This window comes from Protomyctophum parallelum (genome assembly GCF_964188405.1).
Source record: "Protomyctophum parallelum genome assembly, chromosome: 7".
In the NCBI taxonomy this organism is placed as follows: domain Eukaryota; kingdom Metazoa; phylum Chordata; class Actinopteri; order Myctophiformes; family Myctophidae; genus Protomyctophum; species Protomyctophum parallelum.
This window is the reverse complement of record NC_139705.1, coordinates 37219977-37242929: the sequence shown is the minus strand read 5'-3', so window position 1 is coordinate 37242929 and position 22953 is coordinate 37219977. Positions and strand designations below refer to the sequence as shown.

General features: G+C 43.7%; 1 protein-coding gene across 5 annotated transcripts; it reads right to left on the bottom strand.

Annotated features, from left to right (window-relative positions):
* Positions 1–1611: 1611 nt before the first annotated feature.
* LOC310862448 (uncharacterized protein) lies at positions 1612–11082 on the bottom strand. 5 transcript variants are annotated; one of them, XR_014569571.1, is made up of 9 exons: positions 10702–11082; positions 7793–7906; positions 6645–6770; positions 5318–5563; positions 4172–4864; positions 3054–3625; positions 2871–2960; positions 2669–2735; positions 1612–2152 (listed from the first exon to the last, which is right to left on the bottom strand). XR_014569571.1 is itself a non-coding variant. In XM_083770363.1 (9 exons), exons 1-8 carry the CDS (start codon positions 10936–10938, stop codon positions 2700–2702), a joined length of 1644 nt encoding a protein of 547 aa, XP_083626489.1. In that variant the 5' UTR covers positions 10939–11082; the 3' UTR covers positions 1612–2152; positions 2669–2699. The 5 variants fall into 5 exon arrangements, 4 of the variants coding, with proteins under 4 accessions (XP_083626489.1, XP_083626491.1, XP_083626492.1 ...); XM_083770363.1 differs by having other exon boundaries at positions 3054–3155; XM_083770365.1 differs by having other exon boundaries at positions 3054–3155; positions 4760–4864.
* Between the last annotated feature and the right edge of the window lie 11871 nt (positions 11083–22953).

Below are 22953 nucleotides of genomic sequence, written 5' to 3'. Positions count from 1 at the left end.
GCTCAAGATGTCTTACTCTGGTTGATTTCAGACTTTCTATCATTATAGAATTATCTCTCACTCACCTGCCACTGTCTCTCTTTAGTAGTGGTTCTCTGTTGCTATACATACAAAATATTTTCAGATGGTGGTGGTCTGTGGCCAAATACATGTTCATTTGGGGGTCCTTGATGTTGAGACTCACTGCTGTCCGCCTTTCCTTGCTTAATTACATACAATTCAGGGCTTTGCGTTATCCTTTTAGCATAACCTGTACCTTTATTGTACCTCTGTGCTTTTGCAGACTGTTAAAGTATATTCAATCAATCTGTCCATCAGCCTGCCTGCCTGCCTGTCTGCTCGTCTTACAGCAAGTGTCCCAGCTGACTGTTCTCTATTGGAACATGAATGTCATTTTGGAAACATTTACATGATTATAGCAGTGATGGAGCAAAAAGTGGAAAATGCGGTGCTCGTCTATGACCTCAAGTTCACAACAGATCAAACATACAGTAAATGGCCTCTGTCTGAAATAAAACCTGTAATAAATGTAAATGATGCTGAAACCTTCATATCATAACATGCCATGCGCTCCTCACTAGTGGTGGTACAATGAATCATATTACTTGATGATTTTATCCAAGGCGTTAAGCCTGGGAAGATCTTTTTAATGATGAAAAGCTATAGTTCAGGCAGACAACTCGTGAGCGAGCCTACCTGATCAGGTGACTAGTCTCATGCAATCTTTCCCTGATCAGAGCGGCTATTTAAACTTATCTGCTTACCTGCTCATTCCTGGCTTCTCTCCTGCTGTGCAGACATGTGCTGCTGCTGTCTCCCTGCTAACCTGCTGCTCATGAAGTTTTTGCAAATCCCACCACCTCCACAGCATCCACCTGTAGGCTCCGTTTCTAGATCTTATTCATTCCCTGTAATTCTATTTGGCTTATAACTTAACTAAAATGTTAAAGGGAATGAATAGGGACAGAACCCTGACGCCAATCTATGCTTCATATATCTATGCTCAATATACTGTATATTCTAAATTCATTCTAAGAGTCATCTGACTGAATTCAACATTTTAGGCTAGTTCTAAAGAAAACAGCACAGTGATTGCTTGTACCTTAGATCTTACATTATATTAATTATGTTGGGATATTTATATATGATAGATTCACTATGACTCCAAGATTTTAGTTTTATATTTAATGAAAAATATATACAGATACAATATTATATAAACAAGATTGATTATGCCCCTAATGACTGGCTGGTCAGTTTGTGTAAGCAATTTGTTGTAGAAGCATTAGACCTTACATGTCAAATGCTCAAGCATGTTCAGATCATGTATACTGTACTTCCGAATATTTTCAATATTCGTATGTTTTACATTTTGTTGCCACTCTTCTGGTTTCCATTTGAGTGTTGCACGCCTACAATAAAGTCATGTGAATCAGTTGCCTCTGCAGTCAGTGTAGAGACAGCGGATGAACCCCTTTTGGTGTTAGCATTACGTTATGCTTTAGCTATTTAAAAATAGCAGATCTACAAGCTCATAGCACGCCACTTACGAGCTTGTAGGTCTGCTATTTTTGAAAAATCGAAGAACGACTGACATAGAAACATAGCTTTATCAGAAAACTGTCATTTTCAAACAGACATTTGTAGAATCTGATCTCAGGTCAGAATGGGTTAAGGTCTTTATGGGTGCTCCCAGAGGTAGGCCTCAACAGAGGGGGCAGTCTCTCACAGTATCTGCCATGCATCTCAACTGGAGCATTGCCCGGCCGACAGCACACGTGAAAAGATGTGAAGAGGGGCATCAGGATGTTCTCAGAGGTACCCAGCCCCTCCCCCCCAGCGGCCGCTGTGGTCCTGTGTCTCGCAGATCACCATGCGGGTACCGTCAAGGCCATCTTAAGAACGAGGAGGCCTCATTCTCCAGGCTCGCTGCACTGCACAAGGCTGATCCCCAAAAGGAGGTTTGGATGCTATGATGGCAGGCTCAGAGGTGTGCCAGTTGCTCTGGAGGCCCCTAGGTCATAGGAGGCGTTTGTCAAGGACCCCCGCTGGGCTCAATCGGGCGTCTCACAGCTCCATGATGTTTGGAGACAGCTGATGTCACACTGGAGAGTCAGCAGGTTGTGCTTAGACTTACTGAAGTACTTTGAGCCTACAGAGATGAGTGGAACAGTAGCATCAGGCTAGGATCTACAGAGATGAGTGGAACAGTAGCATCAAGCTAGGATCAATTGCAGAATTATGTTGAACTCGATCTAATTCAGTGGTTCTCAAAGTGTGGTCTGATTACCCACAGGTGTTAATATAAATCAGTTCAACCACCAATACGCTAGCCTCGGAAACCCAGACGTTTTTATTTCCACTAATACGCTGGCTATTTGGAAATGGCCGATCCGGATCTAAAAGCTCAACGTGTGCTTGAAATTTGTGATAGGCTATTTTCAAAAGAAATTTGAGATAATGTTTAAACTTTAAACAGTGAATATTTGTGAAACATTTTAACGTTACAAATCTTGTGGGTACACAGATGTTTTCAGGCGGTTTGCGGCCAAATACATATTCATTTGAGGATCCATGACATGAAAAGTTTGAGAACCATTGCTCAAATTTTTTCATAGCCGAAAACTCAGTTGGCTTAGCCTAAAGAGTTCTTTACAGAGATACTCACTCTTGGACTTGCTTCCCTTAGGCAGAAGTCTTTAGTTGTTGGTGGCAAGAAAACCGCTAGATCTCTCCTGAGTGGCATAGAAATGACAAATTGTGCAAGTCAGAGATTATCAAACTGTTTGTCTGCATCATTCCCCAATTTAAAAATATTGAAAATTGAATAGGGTGGTATGCATTATGAAATCTGCAGCATTATTGCCTACCTGTTCAACATACAGGGCGGTCAGCTCAGATTCTGATAATGGCTGGAAATCAGACATTGCACTTTCTTCACAGCTGGGACTTGAGACTTCCTTTGGAAAACAAAGAAACAAAACAACACTTAATCTTACTGCTACACTGAATAGAACAACCTTTACATGTGTAAAATCAACGTTATCAGTTACCTGTTCACTTTGATATGGACTCTCATCTCCGGATTCTGTGTCTGTCGTTACCATCTCCGAGAGACCACTTTGACTGCTGCTGGAACTGGCATCACTGTCTGCCTGTATAGCAGTAGACAGGATTCCCACACATTTTTACCAATACATTTCCAAAACTATTCCATATTTAACCCAATTTCTAGGCCTATATTAATATAACAATCATTCAGCGCACTAGTTATTCTCGTACTCGTATGTGCAATGCCCTCAGACAGGCAGTGTAGCCAAATGAATAATATCCTATATCCCATCCTAGGGCATAGGATCACGCTGCAGCATGTTGCTTATAGATCTGTTCTTTTTGTCATGTACCCGCAGCCCATTTGGCAGAAAACAACGTATGTTACATATACATTTCACTAGTAAGAGACCACACCTTCTGCTTAAAGTTTAACGTTTTTTATTGAACAAAAACGGATGGGCGAGTATTGAATGGGGAACACAGGTAGGGTGGGGGAAATAGTCTCGGGAGCGAACACCATCAATGCTCGCTCGGGGAGCGGTCGTCTCTGCTCTGATACTGCCCCGGGTTCCTGGAAGAGATGGAGAAAAGAGTAGGAAGGGGGATAATGAGGAGGTAGGGGTGGATGGGGAGACTATTCAAGACCACGTAAATAGTAGTAAGAACAAGTAAGTGACAGCTCGCAGGTGTGTTTATAGTGTGGTGATTTTGATGGGGATTGGCCGAATGATAATAGAAGGCAAGTGATGTTGATAAGGAGGTACTGTAGTGAGCGGGGAGTACCATGATAAGCAGAAGGAGGTCTCTACTCCTGAAACTACGTTGCACATACACAACTTCCCATTATGTGTAATGTTAACAAATCAATAGCCCAAAACAATGCATAGCCAACAAATTGTCCAGAACCCTTGATAAATTCCAAACCTTTTCCAGGACTGAAAAACTTTTTTTCTAATTTCTAAATATTTCCAGGAATTTCATGACCGTGGGAACCCTGAGTAGAAGATCACAACAATGTGTACGAGAGAGAGACAGAGAGAGAGAGAGAGAGAGAGACACAGAGAAGAGACAGAGTGAGTTCCCCATTCAACAATTTCACATTTCTTTGTTTACAAACCTTCTGGCCACTGCTTTCATCTGTCAAACCTTCTTCGATGGGGCACTGTTCATCTGTGGTCCGGCATCCACTGTCGTCTTTCCACTGGAGAAGCTTTGTGTCCCATTCTTTACTTCCATGCATCTCCTTCAATTTAGACATAGACTGACGGTAGGAAATGCAGACTCCAATTCTTGTAAGTTGCTGAATGCACATTTTCTTGACTCCTCCATGTCTGAGTAGAAATGTGTTGCGGTACATTGGGGCACTCATGGCAATGTCACGTGATCTTAAGAGGGTTGCACCAGCCATAGCCATTGTGCAGGCTTGCGTTTTCCTCTGGTGTTTTTGTCGTGATTTGAGCCCCTGTAACCTTAGAGTTTCATTGTACATGGTGCCAGCACATTCTAAGAACTTTAAAAAAATGGGTGCATTGGCCCTCCACTCAGCTATCAAATTGTCCCACTTGAAGTCGGTCAGAGCTTGCGGATTTGTTCGCCTTAATATAGAGTTGAACAATGGACTACACAGTGTCTTACACTCTTTCTTCAACAGTTCAAGAACTTTATCCACTGTTGCATCCAGCATGCCAGGTACCGCCATCATTACCTTTGGGAGGCGTTCATGTTTCCCTCTAAGAAGAAGTTCTCCCATCTTTTCTAATGGCCCACGTAGGATTCGGCTGGCAGAACTGTGCTGAGTAGTCCTTTGAACCTGTGGAATTAATTACAGCAGCTTTTCTCAGAAATCATGTTCGTGTGTAGAGGGCTTATTATGGACTAGACTAGACTAGACTATAGGGTTTAATTAAAGGAGTTACATGCTAGAAGGCTTTCTTACCTTTCGTTGTAGTTGTTAGGTCCGCACCAAAGTGGTCCAGGTGGTAATTTGCGCAAAAACGCATTATTGGCTTGGAAAATACATTTCCCCTACCCCACCATAAGCCCTCAATGGGGCGCTGGGTTTTAGTGCTAATTCCAATTTGCTTATTTCCATAAAATAAATAAGCGAAATAGCACTAGGAGAAATAGCCAAGAATGCGTTTTTGCACGAAATAACACATGTACAACTTTGGTGCGGACCCAACAACGGTAAGAAAGCCTTCTAGCATGAAATTCTCCTTTAAGTAAACTATTGCACATTTTATATATTTATTGAATCAAGTACCTTGATTATTTTTCTGTCTATGCATCGTTGCCTTCGCTGCATACTTGATGGTCTCAGCACAGAGGGACGTATTTTGGGTGAGGTATTTTGTGTGGAGGTGCTTTGGATGGACTGTGGGACAGCAGCACGTGTTGGGATGGGTTTAACGATGTTGTGGACGGTCAATGGCAGCACAGATGCTGTTGGAACGGGTTGCGTGGATTTGCACGGCTCTTGGCGATCCATGGAGAGTCTTTGTACAGCAGACTAAGAAAAGTAAATTAAGTTTGATTAAATGATTGAAATTTTTATTCACGGTTTGTAGAATGGGTACAGTTCAAATGAAAGTAGAGGTCGATACAAAAAGGAGGATAAAACCAGAAAAAAGCACTAAGACTTGTTTACGTTTACTTGTTTAAGTAATCAATTAATGCAGATGTCCTAGCATTCTTGAAGTCAAAGGTATAGGGATGGGACGTTAATCGTTAATCATGATAAAAAAACGCTCGCTATTCTTTTATTATTATTGGGGTTTTTTTACAATTTTTTGTTCGATCGATTTTTATGTTGCATTTAATTGTTATAATCATTACTATATTTTCTCATTTTTTTGTCAACGGTGGTTGGTGCTGGTGTTTGGAGGTAGGATTTTTAAAAATGAGGCAAGGGGCAAGCCACTGATTGTACGGTAGTTGGCAAATAATTTGAATTATGTTTTATGTGCATTTTCTTTGTATGCCTGTACCTGTGCCTTTCATCCAAAAATGAAATAAATTTTTATTTAAAAAATGTAATAAAAAACCGCTCGCAATAATCGTATTGCAGAGATTTCAAATTATCGTAAGATTGTCCTCCATCTGATGAATTTGTTTATGTTGAGCTGCAAATTCAGTACCACTCTTAAACCCTTGATGAAAACGGACTGGTAAAGAGCACATTTGCTATACTCCTATTTCAATCTACACAAATAAGTTAATAGCAGATCTACAAGTTCACAACACACTGCATTACAACGTGTTGCATTTTGAGCTTGTAGATAGACTACTTTGGCGAACATTCCCCCCAGAATAGGGATGCTGGGGGCTCAAGAAAGTGTTATCGCGGTAATATAGTTAATCACAATTAGTTTCACCTCAATAATGTACAGTAATTTGAATTTCCATATCGTTCCATCCCTAGAAAGGTATTGGCCTGTCTGTTGTGTAACTGTAAACAACATGCTCCACCCCCTGGGGGTCTTAGGATAATTACCCTTTTCTTCGTTTCCAAAAGGCTGGCCAGGACACCACACACTCATATATATTGTACAATGGAACATATGAATATCACATTTTGAATACAGACTAACCTTTACAGAGCCAAGAGAAAAGGGTACAGCAGCTATAAGCTTTCCAGTCTGTTTCTGGGATGATGGTTGAGACACCAATGGTTCTGGGATGGGTGGCATCACTGCAGATGAAGTTGCTTCTATACTCTGAAAATGACACGCCATTGGTATTAACATTTAACCATAATAAGGCTAGAAAAATACATTTTAACCACTTATGTACTACGCATGATGTATGTCGTATGACATCTAGCAATGCTATGTGTTGTGAGCTTGTGGATCACCTATTTTTGACTAGGCGATTTATTGTGGAGGGGAAAAAGAGCAGAGCTTTGAGCCAAAGGTTAGTTTTAAGTTGAATAGAGGAAGGAAGCGCTGCCGTGGTCCTTTGTTTGTTGAATGAATACAGGTGCTCGTTGGCGAGGTTTAATCATGAAGATATTAAGAGAGTCCAAGGCACTCTGTTCCAGTGAAGTGAGAAAGCCTTTATTGTATGTTTTATGGCATGGCAAAGATAATTTATTTATTTTTAATTTTTAAGTATTGTGAGAAAATACACTAAAAAATATATAAATTTACACAAGACATATGATAGTATACCGTCAAAAGATTGACCCCTGCAGCTGTTTTGAGCAGTCAGCTAAGTGAGCAGTCATTGCTATGGTGGATAGTCTGGTGACACTAACGTGAGGTTACTCCGTGGTGGGAAATAATACAACTTATACAAGTACGACTACGGTATAATACAAGGGACAGAGAATGACAGCTTGGGTTGTTCTAAATAAAGTGTTTGTGTTGATTATCGTGCATTAATCTAATTATAGTAAACTAATACTATTATACTAAAAAGGATGAAGATGAAGGGATGTATGAGGTCTCTGAAACCCGATGAAGAGCAGAGGCAGGCGGGGCGTTACCATGGGCGGTCTTTGTCTGATGTAGTTTAGAATCATGCACGATTGCTATTGACCCTGCCGTTTACAGACGGCCCCACACAGACGGTGTGTGCACGCGTGCTGGCACGCGCGCACACACGCACACACACACACACACACACACACACACACACACACACACAATTTTTTTATACTACAGAAAACATTGTATAGTTTTACGTCGTACATATAAAAATAAAAATAAACAGCCATAATAAATCAGATAGCACTTACCCTTCTTTTTCTGTCAGGTGATGCAGGTGGACTTGGATTCTCACTCTTGATATGGACTGTCCCACAACGCTCTGGGATGGGTGGCATGTCTGCAGATGAAGATGCTTCTATACTCTGAAAATGGCCATTGGTATTAACATTAACCATAAGGCTAGAAAATACAGTTTACATAATGTGACAAGGTTAGTCTGTACTGTACACTTACTTACACGTATGTCATCTAGAAAAAACATTTGTTTAAGTCTGTAATAAAAAAGTAAAAGTCTGTAATAAAAAATGCACTTGGGCTTGACGGCCCGGGTATCAGAGGAGACCTGAGGCTTTCTTCACCCTGCCAATGACTGATTGTGGGGATTAGCAAAGATGGAGTACTTGTAGAGAGGCTGGGGAATTGGCTTCACTAAATTGGGACTTTCTTTTGTCTTGAAGGGGGTATGTTTTACCCAACAACATAGTCTTTTCATTATGTCTGCCCATGATCTCTGTGATTTATACGTTTATTACCTCTGAGTCAGACACTAAAATCTGATGTTTTAATTTTTTCTATGAACCTGTGACTTGACATCCATACTGTTTTGTATGAAAGAAAAATGCACTTGACTAAAAGTACAAAGATATTGGCATAAAAATGTACTTAAAAGAAATGTAGGGCTGAAGTGGTTAATTTATGTTTTGTAAAACATTGTAACTAAAGTTTTCAAATAATTGCAGTGGAGTAAAAGTACAATGTTTGCCTCTGAAATGTAGTGGAGCAGTGATGTAAATGGTTTTCAATGTAATGAGTCCCGGGATGCAGGGATGGTCTTTTAGTAAAAGACTAGCTCTGGTCCATAGCTCAGAGCTATGGACCAGAGCTAGTCTTGAGTCCCAGGGACATTTTATGAGTCCCACTTCAACGACGTTTTTGCAGCATTTAATTCCCATTTTATTTTATATTGTTATATCCATGTAGAAAACAGAAGAAATTATAATTATAACTAAAGCTATTTAGTTATAAGAACATAGGGATTAATGGTTATTTTAAGAACAGAGGGTTTAATGGTGATGCTCACATCAGTCTTATTGGTTTTGTGTTGTATGGTATTGTGTGCTGGTCCTTCCAAGAGAAATTAAACCCCCACCTGCTTCCTACAGCCTCTCCACACCACAACAAGCTTTTTAAGAGCATGCACCATGCTTTGTAGTGGTAATGTCTTTCAAAACATAAATACAAAACCTATGCTATGGTCAGTTGACTTGTGTCACTGTTGTTCAAGCTAATCGATTCTGACATTTTAAATCTGTCCGAATCGATCAAAGTCTAAATCTTAGGCTAGCCTAGCCCTCCAAGTAGAACCCAATGGTACTGAAGTTTCGGACTTTTTGACGACACAGACCATTGGGTCCTGTTCCAGCAGTACCCCTTAGATAGCATTTCTGTTGGCTTAGATAGCATTTGACACAGACTTATAGCATGTTATGTAGACAGCACTATAATTGTATTGTATATAGTCATAGCACGCCATAGTACATATGTATAGCATAGTAGTAAATATGTATAGTTTATATGTATAGTGTATGTATAGTTTCATTATATAGATATTCCACTGTTACTTTCTTAGCTTACGCATGTTTCATGATAAATGCTTTTATGTGATGTATTCCCATGCTTTTGTTCTTGCTTAAATGTAAGTCGCTCTGGATTAAGAGCGTCTGCTAAATGCCTAAATTGTAAATTGTAAATTGTACCATGCCACCTGGTACGCAGACATACATAAAACATAAACAACGTGTTTATGGCCTGTCTGCGCTCTTTGGCGACATTTTTTCGTGTTTCTGAATATGTGAAGTATAAGTACCCATACATGCCGCTGTGAATATCTCCTGTGGCACGGAAGCCGTTAAGTATTTAACGTTTGACCGATTTGGTCGCTTTGATTCTTCTCTTCCTTCCTTGTTTATTGACACCTCATTGTACCGCCTATCTGGCTAGCTAGTGGCGCTATAGCTATGACAGAGCAGATCAGAGGCAGGGACGTAGCCGGCACAAGCCAACCGCACACCGGGAGGCGGTACAATAAACGGTAAACAAACAAGAAGAAATAAAGCGACCAAATCGGTCAAACAAAGATTAAAAATACTTAACGGCTTCCGCGCCACAGGAGATATTCGCAGCGGAATGTATTAGGTACTTAAAGTTCACGAATTCAGAATAAATTAAACTAAAAAAGGCCGTCAAACACCGCAGATACGATCTTGGAGAGAATATGTATGTCCGCGTTCCAGAATTCCCATACGAAAATATAGTTATGAGCAGGGACCCTACATAAAACTCATCCAAATTTCTGAAAAGCTTTATGGAGGGTTCCGAGAGGGGCTAAGGCTAGCCCCTTTCTGTTTGACCGATTTGGTCGCTTTATTTCTTCTTGTTTGTTTACCGTTTATTGTACCGCCTCCCGGTGTGCGGTTGGCTTGTGCGGCTACGTCCCTGCCTCTGATCTGCTGTGTCATAGCTATAGCGCCACTAGCTAGCCAGATAGGCGGTACAATGAGGTGTCAATAAACAAGGAAGGAAGAGAAGAATCAAAGCGACCAAATCGGTCAAACAAAGATTAAAAATACTTAACGGCTTCCGCGCCACAGGAGATATTCGCAGCGGCATGTATGGGTACTTCACACGGAAAAATGTCGTCAAAGAGCGCAGACAGGCGTTATCCATGTTGTTTATGTTTTATGAATGGCCGCGTACCAGGTGGCATGGTAGTGATGCAACAGGACCCAATGCACTGGGTCGAACAAAATGTCAGAAACTTCAGTAGCATTGGGTTCTGCTTGGAGGGCTAGGCTAAGGCTAGCCCTGAAACATACTGTCGTGTCATGTGAACCATGGCTCACGACGGAATAAACAGAAAAAAACAGATGGCACTTACTGTTGTCCGTATTCTTTTACCGTCAGGTGAACTTTGATTATCACGCTTGACATAGACTATCTTACAACGTTTGCGTCCCGCAGTATTTTTGTCACATAGTTCCCTGACCAAATGTGCGATGTTTTCCAGATTGACTCTGGCGCGATCCAGAGCCGCTGTGGCGCGATCATACTTCTCCAGTAATTGTTTGCAATATAAGCAAATCGAATGTGCATAGACGGAGACTCCATCTCCCATAACAACAGGTACTTCTGTTATAGCTTCCAAAAGAGCCTTCAATTCCACATTTAAGAATAAATTAAACACTTGTCCCTTTCGACCAAACTTTAAATCCTCTCCACAAACTCTACAAATGAGAGTCCATTGCACCGTTTCCACGGGGGCCGCCATGTTGGATGATGCTTGTTGTTGTTGCCGCCGGAACTTGCGGCTCCGTCTTTTGAGCTAATTTAGAACTTCCTGTCTGAGAGCTAGCTAATTTAAGAAATCCGGTTGCCTTCAGAATAAAATAAGGTTATTTAATTAATAATTATTACATTACATTAGTATTATTATTACATTACAGTTATTGTAAAGACACACATTATGTTTCTGTGTAAAAATAAGTAATTAAATAACATCAAAAAGTTATCTAAATGGATAAATGCTATTCACTGGAGTGAATATTCTATTATATTCTAAAAACGACTTATAAATCCTAAAGCCTTGTTTATACTTCACTGTGCAACGGTCCTAGTCCTATGCTGGACAATAGCAGATATGCAAACTCACAGCACATCTCATTCAAGACACTGAACTTGCAGATCTGCCATTTTTGAACACACTATAAAGTTAACCATTTATCATGCTGCTCTACGTGGCACTGCATTCTGTGACATTAAACCAAATGGCATTTTCCACTCTATGACACTACTGTTCTACATTTTTGTCTAATAAAATAGGCTATTAATTTAATCAATCAAACTGCATTAACTAACAGAGATACTACTAACCAAGCTATCCATGTCAACATGCTCTATAGGAGTCTCAATAACAGGTATAAGTAACGTTTAATGTTTAGTAATGTTTAATGTAGCAGAAGAGGCCATTCATTGAACAGAGTTTTGCACAATTTTAACATCCCAGATCGATTGAAATATGAATCTACTGTGCTGTGCTACACCATGATATATTAAGAGTACAATAACATTCCATTGTGAATAAAAACCTATTAACCACAGTGTAATGCTAAAGGTTTCATCACAGGGCTGTCTGCTTCATGTAATATCATTAAAAGTGTTGTTGGTGACAGTTATATGAGTTGGAAGCATTAAGACCCATTTTAACCCTCAATGGCTTCCTTTCTGACAAATAACGTTATTGTAAAAAAAAAAAAAAAAAGATTCACGCGTTCATATGTAGCTATTTTGCATTAGAAGCGGATGGGACCAAGGGACCCGGATGTAACGTAAGAGGACTACAATATGACTCAATAGATTCGCGGTTAAATCTCGCGGGCGTGGCCTCACACCGGAAGGAAGTGCCGCCGCCCTCAAATACGGAAGAGACGCGTGGAGGTAGGTTTGGTCAGTGTTTGTTTGGAACGTGCCACGTCACCATCGCGGGTCCGTCTTCGGAGCAAGTAAGTGATTAAATGTTATTTAATACTTAACGCTGTTGTTGTTTGTGTGTTCAAACGTCTATCACTTGAAGTTACTTGTTATGATGTTTATATATGATGTTTGTACGAAACTGTAAAACAGTGTTTCACTAGCCGAATGGTTAGTGTCGAAGGTTTATAAACAACTATGCCCGGCCTCAATGTTTACTAACCGTCGACAGTACCCACTCGACTACCGAAACACGGCTTTAAAGAGTAGTATTTACATATCTAAACACAACAAGTAACTTCAAAAGTGATAACATGTTTGAGCCACGGACCACCATTTCACATTAATAGACTCTCACAATGGTGGTCAGTGGCTCAAATGGGTCTGAGAGACTAGATGGCCTCAAATGGTGGTCCGTGGCTCAAACGCTGAATAAATAATCGACTAGAGGTGAAAATAGTATTGTTTGGTAGGTAAAAGGACAAACATTCTGTGAAAATTGGCACGAAGCAACAAACATTATTTGAAATTGGTGGGAAACGATCCCGGGCACTCATGTTAACAAAGCTCAGTCACTAACCACTATGCTACAATCAGCATTATATAGTCAAAGGATCAAAAGTAGCAATCTTCTACATTCTCTAATTGTGTAGTTTTTTGGGAAATTAAGCAGATGCTTAACAACAATTGAACTATTGAGAGTGTAAAGATCTACTATTGGGGTCAATTTGGTTACCTAAATTAAATTGCTCTGTATTGTGACAGTAATCATTGCTATAGTGTGTGTTCAGTAACAGTGTTAAATAGCTCTATAGTGTGACAGTAATCATTGCTATAGTGTGTGTTCAGTAACAGTGTTAAATAGCTCTATATTGTGACAGTAATCAATGCTATAGTGTGTGTGTTCAGTAACAGTGTTAAATAGCTCTATATTGTGACAGTAATCATTGCTATAGTGTGTGTGTTCAGTAACAGTGTTAAATAGCTCTATATTGTGACAGTAATCATTGCTATAGTGTGTGTTCAGTAACAGTGTTAAATAGCTCTAGAGTGTGACAGTAATCATTGCTATAGTGTGTGTTCAGTAACTTGCAACACAGCAGCCAAGTATATGCAGAACACATATACACGCATTTGACATAACACAAACAACAAGACAATTTACATACATAAAGACATGAAGAAAAGAGCAATATCCACCGCTTAGATTATCCTGTGGCTACTACAACTCCTGATTAAACCCTTTTCTATTTATTAAAGAGCTGGAGAGACAGGAATATTCCTGTTACTGAACACACACTATAGCAATTATTACTGTCACAATAACTTTGTACTTTTGCTACTGATGTTTGTGTGCAACATTTGAGCTGGTGTCAAGTCACCTTAATTCAAGTGATAGATTATATACAGGGGCATGCCATATGGTCTACCTGCACAGCCTTTGTGATTACTGGTAGATCACGATGTACCTTTTGGGCACCCCTGCAATACAGGATTCCTGTCCAGAATTGTTTTTTATTAAATATAGAGGGTTTAAGTGTAGGGTTTGTCATGTTGGTGTTCTCTATAACTTTTCGTCCTGGGCATGACGTTAAACTGTCCAGTGTAACTCCAAGTTACATGGGGTGGGTATGGTTTGAGAGTTTGTGATGCTCAGTTCTTTTTTTGCGTCTCGGTTCCTCAGGTGGAAGCTGCATAGTTGGGTTTTTGATGGGTTGGGTTTCAAGTGGCTGGTCGTTTGTTTAGATATTGAAAAGGAGGGGGGCGAGCGCGCTACCTTGTGGGAGGCCGTTCTTTTCGGCTTTCCATTTACTCCTCTGGTCATTTAACTGAACATAGAAGCGCCTGTTGTTGAGGAGGCTTTTCCTGACCATTGTGCGGTGTTGGACAGTGTCGTAGGCAGCAGAGAGATCTCTGAATGCTGCTCCAGTTATTTGTTTCCCCTCAAACCCATCCTCAATGTGTTGGGTGAGGTTGAGCTCTGTCCAGCACAGGAGCGGCTGGGACGGAAACCAGCTTGGTCTTTAGTCAGCTTGGTATCTATGAGTGGCAACAAGGCGTTGGAGTAGCAGCTTCTCATATAGCCTTGTAGGTGATGCAGAGGGAAATGGGTCGGTAGCTCTTTGTGGATAATGGGTCTATGCCAGGTTTAGGGATTGCAACCACGTTGGCCTTTTCCCAGACAGAAGGGATGGTTTTCTGTGCTATGCATGTGTTCAGCATCCCCACAAGCCAGGTCTTTGCGTTGGGTCCCAGGTGCTGTAACATTTCTGCCAGTAGGTCATCAATCCCTGCTGCTTTTCCGGGTTTCAACTTTCCCATTGCAGTTTCAAGTTCTTCTAGGTCGAAGGGTTTGGTTTGAGGGCTGGCTGATTGTGGTTGGTCTGATACCACTGTGCGATGGTATTCTCCTGCGGGTCGGTGGCGGTCTTGGTCACAACTGGTGGCCAACAGTTGTAACCAACACCGCCACCGACCCACATAGAATACCATCGCACAGTGGTATCAGACCAACCACAATCAGCCAGCCCTCAAACCAAACCCTTCGACTTAGAAGAACGTGAAACTGCAATGGGAAAGTTGAAACCCGGAAAAGCAGCAGGGATTGATGGCATACTGGCAGAAATGATACAGCACCTGGGACCTATCGCAAGGACCTGGCTTGTGGGGATGCTGAACACATGCATAGCACAGAAAACCATCCCTTCTGTTTGGAAAAAGGCTGGAGTAGTTGCAATCCCTAAACCTGGCAAAGACCCATTATCCCCGAAGAGCTACCGACCCATTTCCCTCCTCTGCATCACCTACAAGCTCTATGAGAGGCACTACAATTTCTGAACAGACTATATTTACATCAATATGTCTGGGTCCCCACCTACTCACTCAGGGTTGACGTGTCACACCTGCAGTGATGGGAGGGGCACCAAAATGTGGTATTTTGATTGTTTAATGGGGGCACTCCCTTAGTATAAAAGTGTATGTTTTGTGTACACATGACCTGATGAAGATCAAATGGATCGAAACGCTGTCAGTATTTCAACAAAGAACGTCTTTCTTATACCTGTGGTGTGCGGGCTCCATCCAATACCTACACCAGTTGTGATGCAACAGAGTTTGCTGTGACCGTTGTGAATTATGGGTGGTGTGGTTTTTGCCAAGACGGTGGATTGTGGCCCATGCCTTCCTGCTGTTATTTGACATGTTGGTGTTCTCTATATCTTTTCGTCCTGGGCATGACGTTAAACTGTTCCGTTCGAGAGGACCAGCGACCCTCGAATGTAAACGGCCACGAAAGGAAATTATGTGTGTGTGAGGTGTTCTCTATAGGTTGGGTTTCAGGTGGTTGTATTGTAGTAGCTTGACATTTCTTGGAGGGCACTTTCAAGGACAGACTCAATCTTCTGGAAGTCTGCTTGTTGGGTCGTAATGCAGAGGTTGTCGGCGTAGATGAAACGCTGGCATTAGGCATTGGGTAGTGGCTGGTCGTTTGTGTAGATATTGAAAAGGAGGGGGGCGAGCACGCTACCTTGTTGGAGGCCGTTCTTTTGGGCTTTCCATTTACTCCTCTGGTCATTTAACTGGACATAGAAGCGCCTGTTGTTGAGGAGGCTTTTCCTGACCATTGTGCGGTGTTGGACAGTGTCGTAGGCAGCAGAGAGATCTCTGAATGCTGCTCCAGTTATTTGTTTCCCCTCAAACCCATCCTCAATGTGTTGGGTGAGGTTGAGCTCTGTCCAGCACAGGAGCGGCTGGGACGGAAACCAGCTTGGTCTTTAGTCAGCTTGGTATCTATGAGTGGCAACAAGGCGTTGGAGTAGCAGCTTCTCATATAGCCTTGTAGGTGATGCAGAGGGAAATGGGTCGGTAGCTCTTTGTGGATAATGGGTCTTTGCCAGGTTTAGGGATTGCAACCACTTTGGCCTTTTCCCAGACAGAAGGGATGGTTTTCTGTGCTATGCATGTGTTCAGCATCCCCACAAGCCAGGTCTTTGCGTTGGGTCCCAGGTGCTGTAACATTTCTGCCAGTAGGTCATCAATCCCTGCTGCTTTTCCGGGTTTCAACTTTCCCATTGCAGTTTCAAGTTCTTCTAGGTCGAAGGGTTTGGTTTGAGGGCTGGCTGATTGTGGTTGGTCTGATACCACTGTGCGATGGTATTCTCCTGTGGGTCGTGGCGGTGTTGGTTACGACTGTTGGCCACCAGTTGTGATGCAACAGAGTTCGCTGTGACCGTTGTGAATTATGGGTGGCTCCCTGAGGTCCTTGATCGCCATTGGGTCCAACAGTGGTCATTGAAGCGTGCACACACATGCACACATGCACCTACACACACAGGGGCACATGCGTATGCACACCTGGACCTTTAAATGAACAACAACACAAAAACTAAGGCACTGGTGTCGGACTTCTGGTTTACCGGAACGGGGTTCAACTCCCTGCAGTGCCCTGCTCAATGTGTTGTATTTCATTCATTGGTCCATGGTCTCAGGTCATTGAGCGGCGCGCTATAGTGTGCGATTCTTCATCATTGTTGAGGATTTTTTAAAGGTGAAAATCAAGGAAAAGCAAAAGGCTATAGTCCATGGTCATGGACCGCATACTGGTCAAGGTCATTTATACTGGTGAAGATCATTTACTAGTCTTCTAAAGGTCATTTATACTGGTGAAGATCATTTACTAGTCTTCTAAAGGTCATTTATACTGGTCAAGGTCAATTACTAGTCTCATGAAGGTAATTTATACTGGTCACAGTCATACTGTATACTGGTCACGGTCATTTCTACTGGTGAAGGTCATTTATACTGGTCAAGGTCATTTGTACTTGTCAAGGTCATTTATACTGGTCATGGTCATTTACTAGTCTTATTGAAGGTAATTTATACTGCTCAAGGTCATTGATATTGGTCAAGGTCATTAAGTGGCACGCTATAGTGCGCGATTCTTCATCATTGTTGAGGATTTGAAAAAAGGTTAAATTGCAGAAAAGCGAAAGGCTAAAGTCCATGGTCACGGAGGGCATACTATAGTATGTTGTTTTTCTTTTTTTTGGTGGTGTGCGGGCTCCATCCAATAACTACACCAGTTGTGATGCAATAGAGTTTGCTGTGACCGTTGTGAATTATGGGTGGTGTGGTCTTTGCCAAGACGGTGGATTGTGGCCCATGCCTTCCTGCTGTTATTTGTCATGTTGGTGTTCTCTATATCTTTTCGTCCTGGGCATGACGTTAAACTGTTCCGTTCGAGAGGACCGGCGACCCTCGAATGTAAACAGGTGTTGGGACAGGGTCAGGTGTTGTCTTGATGCATCCTATGATGATGCCACAGGTGTCATTTAGGGCTGTGTCGACCAATTTGGTGTGACGGGATAGGCTTGTAGGTGATGCAGAGGAGGGAAATGGGTCGGTAGCTCTTTGGGGATAATGGGTCTTTGCCAGGTTTAGGGATTGCAACCACTTTGGCCTTTTTCCAGACAGAAGGGATGGTTTTCTGTGCTATGCATGTGTTCAGCATCCCCACAAGCCAGGTCTTTCCGTTAGGTCCCAGGTGCTGTATCATTTCTGCTAGTAGGTCATCAATCCCTGCTGCTTTTCCGGGTTTCAACTTTCCCATTGCAGTTTCACGTTCTTCTAGGTCGAAGGGTTTGGTTTGAAGGCTGGCTGATTGTGGTTGGTCTGATACCACTGTGCGATGGTATTCTCCTGTGGGTTGGTGGCGGTCTTGGTCACAACTGGTGGCCAACAGTTGTAACCAACACCGCCACCGACCCACATAGAATACCATCGCACAGTGGTATCAGACCAACCATAATCAGCCATCACTCAAACCAAACCCTTCGACCTAGAAGAACTTGAAACTGCAATGGGAAAGTTGAAACCCGGAAAAGCAGCAGGGATTGATGACCTACTGGCAGAAATGATACAGCACCTGGGACCTAACTCAAGGCCCTGGCTTGTGGGGATGCTGAACACATGCACAGCACAGAAAACCACCCCTGCTGTCTGGAAAAAGGCCAAAGTGGTTGCAATCCCTAAACCTGGCAAAGACCCATTATCCCCGAAGAGCTACCGACCCATTTCCCTCCTCTGCATCACGTCTTTCTTATACCTGTGGTGTGCGGGCTCCATCCAATACCTACACTAGTTGTGATGCAACAGAATTTGCTGTGACCGTTGTGAATTATGGGTGGTGTGGTCTTTGCCAAGACGGTGGATTGTGGCCCATGCCTTCCTGCTGTTATTTGTCATTTGTCATTATGGTGTTCTCTATATCTTTTCGTCCTGGGCATGACGTTAAACTGTTCCGTTTGAGAGGACCGGCGACCCTCGAATGTAAACAGCCACGAAAGGAAACTGTGTGTGTGAGGTGTTCTCTATCATTTCATTCCAGACTTCACTGTCTATCTCCTGTGTTTTCCATTCATCTTGAGCGTTACACAGTCGTCTGATGTGCGGGGGGAGGTGCCGGCTAGCGCATAAAGGCACGGACGGGACAGGTGTTTTCTTGACCCATCCCGTGATGATGCGACAGGTGTCATTTAGGGCTGTGTCGACCAATTTGGTGTGACGTGATCGGCTCCAGCTTGAGCAGGAATACTCTGCTGTAGAGAAAGACAGGGCCATGGCAGTTGCACGGATTGTTTGTGGGTCTGCGCCCCACTTGGGAGTTCACTAGTTTTCACAGGATGTTATTGTGGGTGTTGACCGTGGCTTTTGTGTTCTCCAGGTGTTTTTTTGAAGAAGAGTGTCCTGTCCAGTGTAACTCCAAGATACATGGGGTGGGTATGGTTGGAGAGTTTGTGACCATCCCAAGTGACGCTCAGTTCTTTTCTCGCGTCTCGGTTCCTCAGGTGGAAGCTGCATAGTTGGGTTTGTGTGTCTTTCTTTTTCTGTCTTTCTTTCTTAGGACGTAGATCAAGTTAGACGCCATAGGAAGGCTCAACACTAGCCGATGCCCCTAGAGATCCATCCCAAAGCTTCCCTCAGGGAGCACAGCAAGCCAGCTAGCCAGCAAGCCTGCCCAGTCAGCCAACGCAGCCAGTCAGCTCCGCCAGTCAGCCAGTGTAGAAAGTCAGGCTGCCAAGCCAGAGCATATCAGCCCTTGCAGTCAGCCATTGCAGCCATACCAGCCTTGCTCAGTCAGCTCAGCCAGGCCTCTCTTGAGGCCTGGCTCTCTGTCTGCCTGGCCCGGTCTGCCCTGCCCTGCCTTGCAGCAACAGAACCAGCCTTTCTGGAAAGCCAGCCAGCTCAGAATGCGAGCTGAGCAAGCCAGTGCAGCAGCAAGCCCAGACTAGGTTACCGCAGCCTTACTGTGCAGCCACAGCCACTCAGTCTAGACCAGCAGGAGCTGGCCAGGCTCCAACCCTTGCAGCGCAGCCTTAGGCCGGACAGTCCCCCTGCCTGCACTTTGTTGCCTTCCTGGCCTGTCTGCCTGCCTAGGCGCCTCGGTCTTCCTGTCTGTCTGCCTTGGCCTGCCAGTCTGAAACTGGTTTAGACTAACTGCGTGCTTGCCAGCTGCGCTGGCTTGCTGAGCTCGTATTCTGAGCTGGCTGGCTTGCCAGCAAGGCTGGTTCTGTTGCTGCAAGGCAGGGCGGGGCAGACCGGGCCAGGCAGACAGAGAGCCAGGCCTCGAGAGAGGCCTGGCTGAGCTGACTGAGCAAGGCTGGTATGGCTACAATGGTTGACTGCAAGGGCTGATGTGCGCTGGCTTGGCAGCCTGACTTTCTACACTGGCTGACTGGCGGAGCTGGCTGGCTGCGTTGGCTGACTGGGCGGGCTTGCTGGCTAGCTGGCTTGCTGGACTCCCTGAGGGAAGCTTTGGGATGGATCTCTAGGGGCATCGGCTTGTGTTGAGCCTTCCAACGGCGTCTACCTTGATCTTCGTCCTAAGAAAGAAAGACAGAAAAAGAAACACACACACAAACTCAACTATGCAGCTTCCACATGAGGAAGGCAGGCAGGCACGCAGGCAGGCACAAGCTGCCTGCGTGCTTGCTTCGCCCTCCAGTTGCTGCTCCAGTTATTTGTTTTCCCTCAAACCCATCCTCAATGTGTTGGGTGAGGTTGAGCTCTGTCCAGCACAGGACGGGACGGAAACCAGCTTGGTCTTTAGTCAGCTTGGTGTCTATGAGTGGTATGAGGCGTTGGAGTAGCAGCCTCTCTTGTAGGTGATGCAGAGGAGGGAAATGGGTCGGTAGCTCTTTGAGGATGATGGGTCTTTGCCAGGTTTGGGGATTGCAACCACTTTGGCTTTTCTCCAGACAGAAGGGATGGTTTTCTGTGCCATGCATGTGTTCAGCATCCCCACGAGCCAGGTCTTTGCGTTAGGTTCCAGGTGCTGTATAATTTCTGCCAGTATGTCATCAATCCCTGCTGCTTTTCCGGGTTTCAACTTTCCCATTGCAGTTTTGAGTTCTTCTAGGTCGAAGGGTTTGGTTTGAGGGCTGGCTGATTGTGGTTGGTCTGATACCACTGTGCGATGGTATTCTCCTGTGGGTCGTGGCGGTGTTGGTTACGACTGTTGGCCACCAGTTGTGATGCAACAGAGTTCGCTGTGACCGTTGTGAATTATGGGTGGCTCCCTGAGGTCCTTGATCGCCATTGGGTCCAACAGTGGTCATTGAAGCGTGCACACACATGCACACATGCACCTACACACACAGGGGCACATGCGTATGCACACCTGGACCTTTAAATGAACAACAACACAAAAACTAAGGCACTGGTGTCGGACTTCTGGTTTACCGGAACGGGGTTCAACTCCCTGCAGTGCCCTGCTCAATGTGTTGTATTTCATTCATTGGTCCATGGTCTCAGGTCATTGAGCGGCGCGCTATAGTGTGCGATTCTTCATCATTGTTGAGGATTTTTTAAAGGTGAAAATCAAGGAAAAGCAAAAGGCTATAGTCCATGGTCACGGACCGCATACTGGTCAAGGTCATTTATACTGGTGAAGATCATTTACTAGTCTTCTAAAGGTCATTTATACTGGTGAAGATCATTTACTAGTCTTCTAAAGGTCATTTATACTGGTCAAGGTCAATTACTAGTCTCATGAAGGTAATTTATACTGGTCACAGTCATATACTGGTCACGGTCATTTCTACTGGTGAAGGTCATTTATACTGGTCAAGGTCATTTGTACTTGTCAAGGTCATTTATACTGGTCATGGTCATTTACTAGTCTTATTGAAGGTAATTTATACTGCTCAAGGTCATTGATATTGGTCAAGGTCATTAAGTGGCACGCTATAGTGCGCGATTCTTCATCATTGTTGAGGATTTGAAAAAAGGTTAAATTGCAGAAAAGCGAAAGGCTAAAGTCCATGGTCACGGAGGGCATACTATAGTATGTTGTTTTTCTTTTTTTTGGTGGTGTGCGGGCTCCATCCAATAACTACACCAGTTGTGATGCAATAGAGTTTGCTGTGACCGTTGTGAATTATGGGTGGTGTGGTCTTTGCCAAGACGGTGGATTGTGGCCCATGCCTTCCTGCTGTTATTTGTCATGTTGGTGTTCTCTATATCTTTTCGTCCTGGGCATGACGTTAAACTGTTCCGTTCGAGAGGACCGGCGACCCTCGAATGTAAACAGGTGTTGGGACAGGGTCAGGTGTTGTCTTGATGCATCCTATGATGATGCCACAGGTGTCATTTAGGGCTGTGTCGACCAATTTGGTGTGACGGGATAGGCTTGTAGGTGATGCAGAGGAGGGAAATGGGTCGGTAGCTCTTTGGGGATAATGGGTCTTTGCCAGGTTTAGGGATTGCAACCACTTTGGCCTTTTTCCAGACAGAAGGGATGGTTTTCTGTGCTATGCATGTGTTCAGCATCCCCACAAGCCAGGTCTTTCCGTTAGGTCCCAGGTGCTGTATCATTTCTGCTAGTAGGTCATCAATCCCTGCTGCTTTTCCGGGTTTCAACTTTCCCATTGCAGTTTCACGTTCTTCTAGGTCGAAGGGTTTGGTTTGAAGGCTGGCTGATTGTGGTTGGTCTGATACCACTGTGCGATGGTATTCTCCTGTGGGTTGGTGGCGGTCTTGGTCACAACTGGTGGCCAACAGTTGTAACCAACACCGCCACCGACCCACATAGAATACCATCGCACAGTGGTATCAGACCAACCATAATCAGCCATCACTCAAACCAAACCCTTCGACCTAGAAGAACTTGAAACTGCAATGGGAAAGTTGAAACCCGGAAAAGCAGCAGGGATTGATGACCTACTGGCAGAAATGATACAGCACCTGGGACCTAACTCAAGGCCCTGGCTTGTGGGGATGCTGAACACATGCACAGCACAGAAAACCACCCCTGCTGTCTGGAAAAAGGCCAAAGTGGTTGCAATCCCTAAACCTGGCAAAGACCCATTATCCCCGAAGAGCTACCGACCCATTTCCCTCCTCTGCATCACGTCTTTCTTATACCTGTGGTGTGCGGGCTCCATCCAATACCTACACTAGTTGTGATGCAACAGAATTTGCTGTGACCGTTGTGAATTATGGGTGGTGTGGTCTTTGCCAAGACGGTGGATTGTGGCCCATGCCTTCCTGCTGTTATTTGTCATTTGTCATTATGGTGTTCTCTATATCTTTTCGTCCTGGGCATGACGTTAAACTGTTCCGTTTGAGAGGACCGGCGACCCTCGAATGTAAACAGCCACGAAAG